General features: G+C 33.0%; 1 protein-coding gene across 1 annotated transcript; it reads right to left on the reverse strand.

Annotated features, from left to right (window-relative positions):
• Positions 1-1,191: 1,191 nt before the first annotated feature.
• On the reverse strand, positions 1,192-12,944 carry LOC106079896 (alpha-aminoadipic semialdehyde dehydrogenase-like). Its single transcript, XM_056012255.1, has 19 exons — positions 12,722-12,944; positions 11,678-11,731; positions 11,519-11,584; positions 10,841-10,921; positions 10,050-10,173; positions 9,365-9,497; positions 9,057-9,101; positions 8,854-8,931; positions 8,471-8,528; positions 8,266-8,305; positions 7,980-8,021; positions 7,706-7,800; positions 7,297-7,381; positions 7,007-7,113; positions 5,952-6,068; positions 5,524-5,621; positions 5,365-5,438; positions 4,251-4,326; positions 1,192-3,441 (listed from the first exon to the last, which is right to left on the reverse strand). Exons 1-19 carry the CDS (start codon positions 12,911-12,913, stop codon positions 3,387-3,389), a joined length of 1,620 nt encoding a protein of 539 aa, XP_055868230.1. The 5' UTR covers positions 12,914-12,944; the 3' UTR covers positions 1,192-3,386.
• Positions 12,945-16,538: the final 3,594 nt, after the last annotated feature.

The raw sequence follows: 16,538 nt of genomic DNA on the forward strand, positions 1-16,538 counted from the left end.
GGCCTATTTCCTAGTGTATAAATGCAAAGAAGCAAGAGGGTTCATCTATTTCACATGATGTTGATCTAGGAACACGTTGTATTCACTGTGCTGAAAGACCAACATTGAATTTAAACCAATTAAGGAAAAAAAAATCTTAGTTTCAGTTTGTCTGCTTCTTGTTTTATTAAATCATTTTTTTAATGCGAATTTTTTTTTTTAAAAAAAAAAGGCCGTCACCAATTTGGGCCTAAAATCTTCTGATCCAACTCTGCTTGCATGTTAACTTTTAAAATTTAGTTAAAAATAATTAATAAAAATGTCTGCATATTTATACTCAATTTTAAAACAAGATTTATTAGTTGTACACTGGACCTCCACTAAATGCATTCAAATAAGTGTCATACCAAAGGCTTTTGAAATTGACACTATGCTAGAACCCTATCTGAAGGTCTTCCCATCAACTAGATGATTATTTTCTGGTTCAGGGCTCTTTGAATCCATTGCCTAGTGTCACAATCACTGGAGATTTTGGTTAGCCTGTGTTCTCTTATAAATGTTTCCACGAGAATTACACGTGTTACCATCAGTTTGATGTAAAATAAAAAACAAAATTTAATTGGCTGTGGTTCGTGTTATTGAAAAATAGTACAAACTCGCAAAGGCTTCAATGTTCCCATCATTTTCTCATCTGTCTATATATATGGAAAATCAAGCCTGCGTATGAGTTGTCAGACAGGCGCATTGTGTGAACAATCACAGGCATGTTTTTAATAAACATTTTGTTTGGAATGATGTATAATTGTGGAGGTAGTTTGTAGTTCATAGCTTCTGATATTGGTGAGGAAAATGTCAAAACCTACCTGTCAAACAGCAGACTCACTGGGGACCATCTTTGAGTTTGGTGTGAAAACAGAAGCTTTCTTACTAATTTTTTTTTTATTTCAAGGAAAAATGTTATACTCATAATTCATAAAAGCTTAAAAGGGCTCACTAACAGTATATGCAATTTTCATTAGTGAAATGTAACAATATCTGTATTGACCTAGAGGTAAGGTTTTCAAACTTTGGATTGCACATTAAGATGAATCTTTTCTTTCATTTTCTTTTCAAAAATATTATAATGATAGGACTTTAGGAAGATGATTGCACAAAAAGTAAAACATAATTTTAACCCTAAGAAAAAAATAAATTTCTCAGCTAACAAATCAATCAACCCATCAAACTTTATTGGATTCCTTAAAACAAAATATAGCAAAAATACTTTACAATGTAAGGCACCTGACAGTTTTATAATGTCTATCAAAAAAAATAATCAATTTTCACTTCACGTACTACCAGTGGAACTAGAACAACAAAATTTACAGTCAACCTTAAATGAAACAATCACCAGCACATTAACCTTCACAGTCACAATTATCAAGCTTCTAAAATATTTTAGAGATACAAGTAACCATGCATACATAAAATATAACAAAACATTTTCCTTTAAATGCAATAGTAAAAAACTATAACTTTTATATAGCTCAACTTTTGAGCTGTTCAGAACGCTGTGGTCCAATTTCTTTTTTAGACCAGTGAAAGGGAGGGGGGGGGGTTATATGGGAGGTTTTTGTGCCCCTTTGATAGGTAAGCAGTGGTTTAAGCCTCAGCCACACATCTGACAAAGATTTTTTAAATTCTAATATTTTCTTGAGTATATAACTTTCATGATGGGAACACTAAGCATTTCAAGGTTTGTGAAAACCAATCCTAACAGGGTCATCAAAGAGGTGAAAGCAAGCTGCTTCCCAGATTTTTGTTCACAACCCACCAAATCATTAAACAGTTTGCATTTTTTTTTTTTAATGGACAGACATTTCAAGAAATGAATTTAATTTAAATTGATGTATAAAAGAAACCATTGCTTAACTCATTCTCTCCATAGTTATTTTCACGTTCCGATGGAACTATTAATTTTGCTCATTTGTGTTTCACTACTCTGTTATGATTTAACTTCAATAACTTGTTTGTATTTAATCAGGAAATGTTGCATTAGGTATATAATTATAGAAGAATGCATGCTCTTTATATATAACATAAAAAAAAGTTTCTAAAACCAAAAATTAATTTAATTTCATGGTGCAAATCAACGTTAGTATCATCAATTAGGAGAGAAAGAGTTGAGGCTAGATGGAATTTGTTGCATGCAGATTTAAAAATGAAACTATTATTGAAGCTTAGCTGTGATTTACTGCATGCAAATATTCAAAATGTATGCCAATGATTTGCACCAAAAACTATTTTCAATTCACTGCTGTAGTGAAGTAAATTAATTGACTGATGGTGAGTCATTGTAGAATAAATTGGCTTGGAGGATAAATAAAGTACAAAATCAGAAAAAAAAAATAAAATGCCAACAATTCATAGAATGAAACTGGATTAGAATACTTGTAGGTTTTGGTAAGGTCTGGGTGAGAGTTTACAATCTGCAGAAATAGTTCACAATTATTACATTTAAGTAACTGACTTCTACATCACATATAGTTATTTCTAACAAAGTGCCATTTTTTTTAACAAGCTGCCTTTCCTTTAAGTAAAAAATATTAATTATTGTGATCCTTTAACACCATTTAGGGTATATTGCCCCTTTGACTCATTTTGAAGTATTCTTAAAAATTTGCTACAACAATGATAAAAACTGTGTAGGGTCAACCAAGCATTCATTTTGTAATCAATTTTCTTTTTTTTTTAAATCACAATAGTTTTTTGTTTTCATAAGAAGTTAAATATAAGAATATAATGGATAAACCCAAAGGAATAGGAAGATGAAATACAATATTTCTTACAAATTACAAGATGTTACAATTAAAACATCACATTAAGTTTGATATATGTATATATATATTTATTAAAAACAGCATTAATTATAATAAATTGACAGTAGATGAAAAAAAAAACAAACATCTAGTTTAATGTCTACTTAGAGATGACTGCCATGATATACACAAAAAAAAAACAACAAACTTTTTTTTATCAATGTCAGTTTGAATTGAGCCACTAATAACAATACTGGATTAACTTTTTTGAATAAACACACTATAAAGTGATATTTAAAACAAAAGAATGTATTTAAATGCTTATGAATAATCATGCCTATACAGATTTAGACATACATTAACAGAAAAAAATGCAGATTGCATTAACAAAGTGCCACACTAGTAACCAGTTTAAACAACAGACATGAAATATCATCTCTCCATAATGCATTACAAATTTATAAAGTAAAAAAAAAATGAATGTAGATATTGCAATTTTGTTGTAAACTGAATTCTTACATCGACTAGAAGAACAAAAAGCAGCTTGAAAAAGGCAATAACTTAATTTCGTTTAACTATTTACTTGTCTTGTACTATTCTTGGAGATCTTTACTCAAATTTAATGCCTTGGGCCAATGGAAGCTCTTTGCTAAAATTGATTGTACTGAAAAAAACAAACAAACAAAGATACTGACTTAATTTATAACCAATTTTCTTATTTTATAGAAGTGCAAGATTTTAGTTTATGTAATGTTGTTGTACTGGGAATATTCACCTATTTATTTTTAGAGTTTGGCAGATTCAGTATAGCTCAGGCATTTTATGTTTGCATGAAGAAGGATTAACAAGGTGTTTCTGGTTGCTACATACCTTACCCTAACATTTCTGGTTACTACATACAGAGGATTCAGCCCCCATTCCCTTAACATGGCGCCTCTGTGAAACTCGTCTAGTAGTGGAACTAGATAAGTTACGAATGGGAAGTGAACAAGGTCCGGGTTACCATGGGTGAGCTTTTTTTTTTAATCTCGGGGTGGGGATAGTACAGATAGCCCTTTGACCCAGGTTCAAAAAAATGTGCTACACCGTTCCACGAAGGCTGCCAACATCATTGTCCTGTTAGCTGAAGTGATGGCAGTCCCTGCACGGAATAGTTGCGCTTACAGTATAGGAACATGAGGTAAATTCCCCATGGTTAGCGCCTCCTTCAGCCACTTATAGCAAGTGGGAGCAGGACCGAGGTGTGACACACTGTGTACGTGGTACAGTCCCCAGATCCGCCAATGGCTGCATTGCTGAGAACCCTCAGACACGACGGGGGTTAAGAGCTCCCGGTTTAAGCCTGTTCATTATATAAAATCCTTTCCAACGATCAATGGGATAATGGCGCCTTTGGCGCTGATTTCCTACTTGACTTTTTGTAATAATTATTTATAAGTCACAAAGAATATTGAATCAGTATAAATAGCCTACCATGTGGAACGCCTCATATACTGTTTCCATGAATCACTTCCAGATTCTCTGCCGCCACCTGTGTGTTTCTCACCACCTAATAATTTATGAAAACAACAATTTAATTAATCAAACATTAAAAATTAAATGCTTTGACAGTGTCAAACATGTTTGCTTACATGAGTTCTACTATAAGATAAGCTCATTTTTTAAAACTTTGGACTACAATCAGGAAAATGCACAAAGCTAAAAATTTTTTAGTAAAAAAAAAATAGTATTAATTTGTGAAACATAGCTACTTGTTATTTATTAGAAATAATAATTACACACATTTAAAGCAATCAAGTGTCACACTGTCTGAGCCCATCAATGCAATCTCATTGTGAAATAGGACAGATGGGATGAGAGGCTACTAAGAAGGTTGAGAAGTTCTAAGAGGATGAACTAGTATTGTTGTGTAAAAGTGGGTTGACTTTTGAGAGAATAGAATTAACCAATTCTGTCTTATGCTTTTGTTCTGATATCTATATATATAATTCTCTTCTTCGCTCAAGAGTTTGGACAAGAAGAAGAAGTAAAGGAAAGATCACTCTTTTATTTCTGTGGACAGAGTTAGCCCACGAACTTTATAAGCCTTGCGTGTAGTGAAGTCATACAGTGTGTCATAAAAATTCTATTTCCTACATAGATCAAGTTCAATAGCAAGAATTAACAAATGTTTCAATCTATCTACGAGAATTGTTGAACTAAAGTAATTCTTCATTAGATTGAGGTGCAAGAAGCTTCTTTCACCAGATTCCAAAATGACAATTTTTGCCTATATATTTCAAGAGATTCGTATGTGTTTTCTAAAGATTGTAATAATTTTCAGATATTTCCAAGACTTTTTCGTATATTGTGCTATTTCAGGAGATTTTCAGGAGCTCCTGGTAAATTGACAGGAGGCAGCGAGAAATCTGTTATAAGTTATACAATGGTTTAATTTAATAATTTATACACCTAGAATCAGCGCGGATCCTATGAAATTGCGGGGCCCACTGCGGTCACTTAAGGCCGGCCCTGCAAAATAGCGGCGTATGCTACGCCGCCGGTCGACTAGTTATGCCATAACTGAAATAGTTTACAAGCAACTTACCAAAAGCTCCACCTATCTCAGCTCCACTGGTTGGAATGTTGATATTAACTACACCGCAATCTGATCCCTTGGGACTGAAAGAAACAAAATTATATCAGCAAAGTAAATAAAGAAATAGACACACAAAATAACAACAACTAACAACACTAAATAACCTACCCTATCCATTTCTGTATAAGACTTAAGTCTTTGGTAAACAAACTACTGGAGAGTCCTTGCTTGGCTTCATTATTCCAACGGATTGCTTCATCTACATTCTGTTCATTTAAAATACAATGTTTAATTGTCAATTTGAATGCATGTAAATTAGTCATAAATACTTTTTGACCTACATCTGTCAAATTTTCAAATGTTTTTTTAAATTTTAAATGAAACTCATTTAAAATATACACACAATGTTACTAGCTAGTCATAAATAATCTTTGACTTACAACTGTTAAATTAAATATGTTTTTTTTTTCTTAAAAACTATATTTAAATGTTAAATGAAGCTCATTTAAACTATACACACAATGTTTTTAGCTAAACATCAGAGATTTAAACAGCATCAGTTTTCAAAGTCATTTAAAAAAAAGAGCATCAATTACCTTACATTTCAAGACATAAACAATGGGAACAAAAGTTTCTTTCATAACAATCCCAGCATCATGAGCTAGACCAACAACAATAGTTGGTTCAACATAGTTTCCTGGTCTATCAAGCACCTGGAGAAAGATGACATAATAGAAACATCAGACACAAGAACCATTAAAAAAACAAAGCAAACAGCAGTTGCAGGGACACAGTTTTGGGCCAAATACCTTTTTTTTTTTAAAAAAAATTCACAATAATGCAATGTTGATTTGTAAGAATTTGATACAATAGTGTTGAAATAAAGCTAACAGAAGAGCTAAGACAACTAAAAACAGTTGGAAACCATTGAATTGTACTTTGTATACAAAAGTTGACCAAACACACTCAAATTACATAAAATATTGTTTTGAACTATCATTTATTTTAAATGTAACCTAGTTTTAAACACCAACACCCCTGACTCTAAATCTAAATTTCAGCAGGTGGAGGTCTACAAGAAGTAAAAAAATGTAGGCATCGTTAGAGCCAACTGAAGACTTGGCAGTATAAGATTTCATGTAAGTACAGTAAGAGACGTGAGACAGACTTGCCAGACTGAAAGCAAACTCAAAATCTTGATTGGAGATGCCATTTTAATAGATCCTAATCAATAGCAAGATGGAAAAAGTATTCCAATAAACTGTGATAATTTATTATAAAAGTCAAAATATATCAACTTTTTTATATCATGTCAAAACTCAGGTATTGACTTTAACTGACAGGTAACAAAAAGACTCTGGAAAAAGATATCTATATCCAACTGTTTAATGGGAGGAACAAAATGAAGATATTTACTCTTAAGGGTGGGTGTGTGTGTGAAGTATTATAGAGCATTCTTGTAAATCCTAATGCAGCAAAAAAAAACAACAACAGGTTGCAGCAAGAATAAATGTAATGTACATAAATGTTATGTACACAGATATAAAAAAAATTATAATTATACACTTCTATTCCCAAATTAAAAAATACTCTACCCTCCAAAATTCTGGATCCATCCTAGCTGCAAGAAATTTTTTTACAAATGTTTTACCTTTCCACCATAAACTATTTTTCCTCCTTGGGCCTCAGCCTCTTGTAAGGCTTCTTTATATTTTGTAACAGCTTGTTGGTTATGAAGTGGGCCATATAAGGTTCCATCTGAAAATATTTATTTACTTGTAGTAATTATCTTAATAAATTATATCAGCACCCACACAGTACAAATTAATTTTCATAGATTAATAATTCAAAACCTGTGCACTACAGTATGCATAAAGTCCCTTTAGAAACATGCCCTATGGATCTCAAAAAAAATGTAACAAAAACAAATGTATTGTTTACCTTCTATAGGATCTCCAATTCTCAGCTGAGCATAAGCCTTAACTAGTCTTTCCACTACAGCATCATGAACTTTGTCATGCAAGATCTGCCAAAAAAAACAAAAAACATAAGTGCTAACAAAGTCAATAAAAATGAGTAACTTCTTACTCTAATTTTCAATATCAGAGTGTTTCAATATCTCAAATAGTGTGCTGATGTTTCCAGATCTAACATCTCTTCAGACAGTTTGTATTTAAAATGGTTATACTTTTCACAGAGCATGACCTGACTGAAGGAAAACATTATATACTGATACTTTTAGTAAGCATTTTGAGTGAGAGTTGAACCATCTTAATGTTGTCAGCAGTTTCATTTCCTTTGATTTTAAGTCTGAGCTTTCCTAACAAATATATGCATAGACAAAACTCACTAGTCGTCTTGTTGATGTACACCTCTGACCTGCAGTTCCGGCACATGCGAATAATGCAGACCTCACAACCATGTCAATATCAGCATCTTCATTCACTACACAACAAGAACAAAATAATTGATGTCAAATTTTAGGAACAATTAAAAAAAATAAATTATGTATTAAGCTAATAAAAATAAGAGTAATGCATCTTGCAAAAAAACAACAACAAAAAAAACAACCCCATAATACAACATTTCTTCACACATCATTATTTACAAAAATAATGACATACCTACAATAGCATTGTTTCCTCCAAGCTCAAGCAGAAATTTTCCTGCACAAAAAAACTTTGTCAGAATGATTTGCTTTTAGAAGTATGTAATAATTTCACAATTTTTGAACAATTATATTATCAAGATTTATTAGTCATAAATGTTAAAATTAAGGAGAACAAACTAAATAACAAGGCTGACTTTAAACCAGATTTTAAAAACCAAACCAAGTTGGATTTCATTAAAAAAGCAGCTTTTAAATCTATGCTATGAGCAAAGCTTTATAACTAAAACTATACAAATTACCAAAACGATCTTGAACCATTAAAGATACTTTATGCCCTATCTGTTGATAGATGAAGGAAAAAAAATATGAAAAATATTAAGTTCATGAACATTATTTAAAAAATGCTTCAATGTTTAAATACAATCTTAGATCATATTATTATAGGTCAAATTTTGAATGGTCTACTACTTTTAAAATTCAAATGAATCTAAGTGATGCCCTTACATTTGTGCTTCCAGTAAAAGAAAGAAGTTTCACTCTTTCATCTCTAGCCATTAATTCTCTAAAAGTTGAATAAAAAATTTTAGATTACAGATAGAAATGAGATTTTGAATAAAAAATTCACATCAAAACAGTCACAAAATATATAGTAAAGCTGAAATTTATATAAATAAAAATTTAATTTGCATAGGACAAAGATCTGAAATGGGGAAATTATTTAGTTTACTAACTGTATATACCAATTGTAACTGTGAATGGGGAATTCAGTCTAGAAAATGTTTTTAGTAATATTTCATGAGACAGTGTGTCGTTGTAGAGAAAGTCATTAACATTTGCATTTCTAGTAGAATTTATTAAAAGCTCTGCTGTATGAACTAAATACCTACCCTATGTCAGCACCTCCACTAACTAAAGAACACACAGCTCCTGGTATTTTATTTTTTTCCAGCACAGAACTGATGACTCTGTAAAAAAAAAAAAAAAAAACAAATACAGGAAAATTACTGTATTAAAATTAGTAACAAAAGACAAAAAAAAGTATATATAAATTCAAACAACAAGAGGTACTATGCAGCAATATTTTACCAACCTAGTCACAGCAACACTGACAAGTGGTGTAGTTGGGGCACCCTTCCTAAATTGAGCATAAGAAATACAATGAATATAATTAACATTTTCTACAAAATGCAAAAATTAATAATGATAAATGCATTAACTATTTTGTCAATCATTTTACATACAGTACAATTAGGAGAAAAGTACTTAACATTGAATCCATATATCTTTTAAATAGATTAAATATATTAACTCTTGAGGTACAGCCCTCCCCATTTAATTATAATGTATGCTTTATTAATTTCATATTCCAGAAAAAGTTCTCCATTCATTAGTACTAACCATAACATTACATTTCCACATGCCATTGCTATAGCCGAATTCCATCCATACACAGCACAAGGAAAGTTAAATGCACTAATCACTCCCACTATTCCTAAAGGATTCCATTGCTCCAGCAACATATGGCCTGGACCTGCAAAATAAAAGCACATACATATATATATATAAGGTGGACTTAATTAGGGTGTCAATATTAAGATCTCTGGATCCAATCTTTGTTGAGAATGTTATTCAGCTTCAAAACAGGAAACCTAAGCATGCAATTTCAATCAGCAAGGGAAACTATAAAATCATATCATAACTGGGGGGCAGCTCATTAAGTCATGTTGTAATAGTTGCTGGCTTAACTCAGGAATTTTCAAAGAGAATGTAATATGCATGTGAAGTCCAAAGCATAAAAAAATGTCAAAGAATTCTAGTATAATGAAGATTAATGTACTAGTGAAACATTGTTATTCCTAGTGGACTATTAATGTACACTATTTGTAATATAGTTAATCAACTCTTAACTTTAAAAACAAGGTTTAATTCCAATAAAACACAACTGACACATACGATAACACAGTACAGACTGGTCACAATCCACAGACTACGATAATACAAATATGATTACAAATACAAGCATGATTACACAAAAGTTCAGTTAATGATTACTCCACAATTCATTAGTAGTCAGTAAACTTACGTTCAGAAGGGAATATATGTCCAGAGAACATTCGAGACAAACCAACAGCATAATCACAAATATCAATATATTCTTGTACTTCTCCTTCCCCTTCAGGTAATATTTTACCAACTTCTAATGAAATCTATGTGGAGAAAAAGACAACCTTATTGGAAGACAAGTAAATAATCTAAACCAAAAACTCTTATGTCTAATCAAGACAACTTATATAGATTTAGTTAACGTGTCTTAAAAAGAAAAAAAAAGCATGACCAATTTAAAAAAAATTGTTCTGTAATACAAACATAAACTCTATCTCTGATACAAATCCACAATTGTATGACCTGCTTCAATTAACTGAATCATCTCATTGAAATGAATGCCTAGGAGTTACAATGGTCGGAACAATGCACACATAGCAGTTTCCCCTCTCTATGCAGCGGGCCTACCCACAGGAACAACACGTGCCAATATAGTTTGGGATCAACGACTCTTTTTACATTTAACAAAAGCTTAAAAAAAAAAAGGCCCAATCTCTGATACAAACCACCTATGTAACTCAATAAACCAACCCCTTGCACCTTAAAAAAAAACAATAACTAAGTATAAATGTATCTTAATTATACAAAGACTCAACCCCCCAGACACACAGATCTCTAAAAACAATAAATATGCTTCTAAAAAAAATACCAAAAATTTCTTCTTTGTTTTAGTAAATGTGTTGCTATATATTTTACATGTCTAATATACTTTGAACTTAAATTTTATTATTTAAATAAAGAAAAGTATAGAAAGGTTTTTAATTTTCTAACCAATTTTCCTAAAAGATGTTTCTTCTCTCGTAATGCATCTCCTATTTGTCTGACAATATCTCCTCTTAAGGGTGCTGGAATCTGTAAGAATAGAATTGTTAGTTCAATGGAAAGTTTCTTTTATTAAAACTTAATGCTAGAATGTTGTGCTAAAGTTAATAGAAAAATACAGATTAAAAAAAAAAAATTCATTTAAAAAAAAAAAAAAAGAATTTCTAGTGACAATTAAAAAAGGCATTTTAAATATTTCAAAAGAGCAAGTGTCATTTGAGCTTGAACATCTTGGTGTCGGAACCTGTCAGAAAAACCACTGAGCTCACACAGTTTAAATCTTTAATCAATGTTAACACACAGCAACATAAACTAGCAGTATGCATGGTTCAGCATTTCATTGCAACATACAGCAAGTCTTTATATACACATTTCTAAATCCATAGCACAAAACTCATTCAAATTATTTTATCAATAGCTAGGCATTATCTCTACCCCCAAGTCCAGTCCGTGAACTTGTCTACTTTTACTGGCTATTGTGGCGACTAAGATCAGCAAGCACATAAGCACATGCCAGTCAGATTGCCGCCAATACCATTATAAATACAGGATATGCACACTTTCTTTTTTGAAGAGTTGAATGTCAAGTAAGAGACATTTATTCAAATATTTTGTGTCAGAACTCACCTCTACCCATTGTTCCCAGGCGTCTTGAGTTGCTTTGATGGCGGCATTATAATCTGATGTACTTCCCTGGAAACAGGCATAAATTGGATCAATACATTGCAAATAATAATATAGAATACTAAGAACATATCTATGAATCATCACACTTAATAAACCTACGGTGGTCACATGCGCTATTGGTCTGTTCAGTGCAGGACAAATTGAGGTGGTTTCCTGTTAAAAATAAACACAGATTTATTTTTAATAAGATTAAGATAACAATCTCTTTAACTGTAAAAAAAAAAATAATATAAAAAATGCAGCAATTAGACAAAAAAAGTAGGAAGACATGATATTACAGACTGACTTGAATTACTCTTCCTTTACCCCCTTTCCAGAAAATATTATTTTTTTTTTTTGTTAGCTTCAATTTAGCAGGAATTCCCAATCAAAATAGCAAGAGTTAAAGGAAAAAAATTAAATAAAGGGGATTGGGGATATTGTAAAGCTAGTAGCGTCTTAAAAACATTTTGCTTCATGTTAAATTTAAAAATGATTTTTTTTAAAGCTGAAACACACACAACTGGCTAGAATTTTTTTATGAAATACAAATGCTTAACACAGTATCAGCCTTTCTTTTCCTTATTGAAATGTATTCTAATGATAAAATACCTCATAAACTGAGTATAAAAGCCAAAATTAGACAAGTGCATCTGCCCCTCCACATTTTCACTTTCATTTAGATCTACTTTTAAATGTTATTTTTAGTTCATTATTGCCATTATTGGCCTTTAACTAATAATTTAGATAACTAAAAGGTTAGAGTCTAGATTTCTAGATCTACGATATATCTAGATAGTTATAGTACATAGATTCTACTATTCAATTTCATTCTATAAATAATAGTATAATTATAAAGACTAGATTAGTAGAGATTTTATTTTTTATAGATCTATAATCTAGCCTAGGGCCTAGAGTCAGAGTAGAGGAGGGGTTAAATTTTTAAAGCCTACTTCTATACTATTGTATATAGATCTACACTGTCTACAGACACTGTCACTACAGAGGCCCCTAGTGCTAGTCGTAGTCCTAGAAATCTAGACTATAAAGACTATATTATAATATAATAATATTAATATTCATGAGTATAGATATATATATATATATTCAACTAATTCTAGACTAGACGGTAGACCCCTGCCTGGAGGTTATCAAATCTCTAACCTCTCCAGAGCCTTCCCATCTTCCATAATAAACTCCTTTATTTTTGCTTGATAGTCCAAGCTCTTTAAGCCATGCATATTTAGGTTCCTCGATCAAAAGGGTTGACATTGCAGACATCCAACGAGCCTGATAAACAGCTGATCTAAATCTACGGATTTTTAAAGAGCGAAATATTTGTGATAACGTAGCCATCTCTAATTGCCAGATTTTTAAGCGTATATCCCACTGACCTACATAGCTAAATCTAGATCTAACTAGATTCCTAGAAGCTGAGGCAAACATAAAAATTAACAGGGAGAGGAATTGCCTGACCTAGATCTAACTATATCTAGATATATATTGATATTATTTAGATAGGCCCTATCTAGATGACTTGATCCAGTGCTTTTTGTTACAGTACGCACCGGTACGGCGTACCGGCACCTTTTTCAATGTGGGGAAAAAGTTATTACTTTTCTTGTTATTTAACGTTTATTATTAACTAATCGACCGGCGGCGTAGGGCCTTAGGCTACTGCAACCTATGCGACCGCAGTGGGCCCCGCACTTTCATAGGACCCGCGCTAATTGTATGTGTATAAATTATTACATTAAACCATTTTATAACTTATAACAGATTTACCGCGGCCTCCTGTCGATTTACCAGGAGCTCCTGGAAATCTCCTGAAATTGCAAAATATACGAAAAAGTCCTGGAAATATCCGGAAATTATTAAAATCTTTAGAAAACTCATACACATCTCCTGAAATATATAGACAAAAATTATCATTTTGGGGGTGCCATTCAATCAGGAAAACGCCAATCCTACGCGCGATAAAAATAACGGCTGTATGCAATACCCGTAATTGTGGAATCTAGTGAAAGAAGCTTCTTGCGCCTCAAACATGAAGAATTACTTGAGGTCAACAATTCTCGTAGATAGATTGAAACATTTGTTAATTCTTGCTATTTAGCGTGATCTAGCTATGTATGAAACAGAATTCTTATGATATACAGTATGACTTCGCTACACCAAAGGCTCGTGAAGTAATTCTGTGCGTAGTAAAGAATGAATAAAATGCAAAGACGAATATATTTTCTAATACAAACTCTTAATTTTCACTTATTATCCGTATCCCTACCCAAACTGGGCCCCGCGAAATCCGTTTCGCATTGGGCCCACGGCCCTGCTATTTAGTGACGGGTGAATACAGAGTAGATTATTTGTTCTCTTTTCTTGACCTCTTGGTCAAAATGGTTAAGTCCAGCCCTGCTATTTAGTGACGGGTGAATTCTACTTGTCCCCCCCCCCTTTTTTTTTTGTTCGCCTCCAAAATTACGTGGGATAACTCTAGTCCGTCCCACTTGCAGAAATAAAATAGTGATCTTTCCTTTACTTGGTGTCCAAACTCTTGAGCCATGAAGAGAGTTATATATATATAGATTCATTAGTAGGCCTAGTTAAAAGTTAGGTAATCCTTCACTGAGAACCGGCACCTATTTAAAAAAAAAAAAAGCACTGACTATAATAGATCTAGATCTATATAGTAGGCCTATATACATGACACTAAGTCGGTGTTGGTATTACTATTATAATATTAGATCTACACAATTCTCATACAGACATTCATTCAAAGAAAAAAAAAGATTTAGATCTAGACGAAAATAGATACAGAGTCTGCTCCTTCTTCCCTAGTGCTATTAGGTCTACGTCAGCATGGATCGAATGGGTTGCCTGAGCCAGCCAGGAAAACCAATGACTTGTCAGAATTTAAGTAATTGATTAACATGCATGACTAGATGCATGACGCGTAGGGCGTAATCATCTTCTTTTTTTGAAGTAACGTCTGTATTATATAAGATAAGATTAACTGATTTACTGATATAGCCTACTCATGAGTTAACGAGAGGAATGGAGAAAAACTGTCAACAGGTCTTGCGTGTGATGCCCCAATGGTCCCAACATCACTAAGGCTCAGGGATAAGTGAAGGTGTGAACCTAGTCATGCACTTTTTTAGATTAAAAAAAATAGAAATAACTCCACTAAGTCATTGGCTAATTTGAAAGAATTCATGACCTAATAAGGGGTGTAGGCACTAGGTGACTAGACCATCAGTCATCCGCATTATCATATTTTAAGTAGTCGTTTCATCTTCCTGGGATTTTAAAACGTACTTTTGCGAGAGGCATATGCAACACTATCTACTTAAAACGTTTTGAAAAAAACATTTTAAAACGTTTCGGCTTTTGTTATGTGAGCAGGTCAGGCAGGCGCGAGTGTGGTGGCCTATTCTCTTCTGCTGCTCAACATTAAATTCATTAATAACAGTAGGCAGGTGGTAGCTCTACTGGGTGGGCCCAATCTGTGCACCTCGGTCTGCGACCAAGGGGCTAGAGTCGCCTAAGCAACCAGACAGCACAATTAAACTAAACTAAACTAATCTAGCTAACTAAAAGAAAGCAATAACGAAACTTTTACTTTAGGATAAATAAAACAAAAAGAAACTTTATTTACATACACAAATAAATCAATAATAAAATATAACATATAGAGCTACACTAACACTACAACTGAACTCAGCATCTAACTAAAACCCTCTAAATCTACAAACACTAACAGACTAACCAAACCAACTATCTAACTATTACTACCCTAGACCTAAGCTTAGAATTAATAAAATATAACAAAAAAAGGTACGGGGAGGCGATGGCAGACTAATGGCAGACTAATGGCAGTCTAATGGCAGTAGACTAACAACAGCCTACAGGCAGTAGACTAACAACAGCAGACTTAATGACAGCAGGAATTATAGCCTGCAATTACAAATACAAACAATATTCAGATAAGAAAAATAAAATAATAATGAACTACTTGAATTAGACTGGTCTAGACCTAGTCTAGCGCATACTCCCAATACAAGCATAAGGTAATTTCAATTACCTACATGTAGCTAATAAAAGCAATACATGAGTTTCTAAGCCACAACCAACACAGGTCAGGCTAGACTACTATAAATAAGCTAGATTTGGCTCTACAAAAGCCGCCATGACAGCGATGCTTAGGGCGCAGCCATCTTCTACATTTAAAAAGTAGGACAAATTGCCAACTTAATAGAGCGGCTATCCTAACAATAAAATATTAATAAAAATACATAAGAAACATAAGATAATAAAATAATTACAAATAGACATAGTATAGAAAAACTAAGGGGATTATTAGGGATAGCTAGGGGGGGGGGGGGAAGGGGTGACGCTATCCAGCTTAATGGACCTTCCGGTTCCATCATAGATTGATTGATTGATTGTTGATTTGAGGCACATCGGCACAATTTAGGCCATGTCGTGCCTGCAGTCCCCCAAGGACTACTCTCTCTCTAAACAGCAAGGGCCAGATTCTATACAGTAATATAATTAAAATTAAGGTCTATTCACAGTTAAAATAGTAAAGGTAGTAAAAATTTAAATATTTGGTAAAAATCTAATGTAAATAGTGTATGTTCACAAATTCAGAAATCACATCTTCGTAGATAGCCCCACTTCCCGAATAAAGCCCAGTACCTTCCCAGGGTCGACATTATTAAATAGTGTTTTTAGATTAGTGGCTCTAAAATGTTTCGCCCTGACATCCTGGTATCTGGGGCAATCAACGAGGATATGTTCCACGGTGAGGCGAGAGTCACAGTACTCGCAAAGTGGGGGCTCCTCTCTCTTCAGTACAAAAGAGTGCGTGATGTAGGTGTGGCCAATCCTAAGTCTGGACATGGTTGTGCTACCACGCCTTGTCAGACCCTTAGATGTGGGCCGCCACCTGACATCCGCCACAATCTGCCTGAGTTTA

The sequence above is a fragment of the Biomphalaria glabrata genome, chromosome 1 (genome assembly GCF_947242115.1).
Source record: "Biomphalaria glabrata chromosome 1, xgBioGlab47.1, whole genome shotgun sequence".
NCBI lineage: Eukaryota > Metazoa > Mollusca > Gastropoda > Planorbidae > Biomphalaria > Biomphalaria glabrata.

Coding starts and splice junctions, on each gene's coding strand:
- LOC106079896 (XM_056012255.1), bottom strand. CDS start 12,913: ATGGCTACGTTATCACAAATATTTCGCTCTTTAAAAATCCGTAGATTT. Junction 8,932..9,056: donor GTCAGTGTTGCTGTGACTAG/GTTGGTAAAATA, acceptor TTTTTTTTACAG/AGTCATCAGTTCTGTGCTGG. Junction 8,529..8,853: donor AGTGGAGGTGCTGACATAGG/GTAGGTATTTAG, acceptor TTCAACTTTTAG/AGAATTAATGGCTAGAGATG.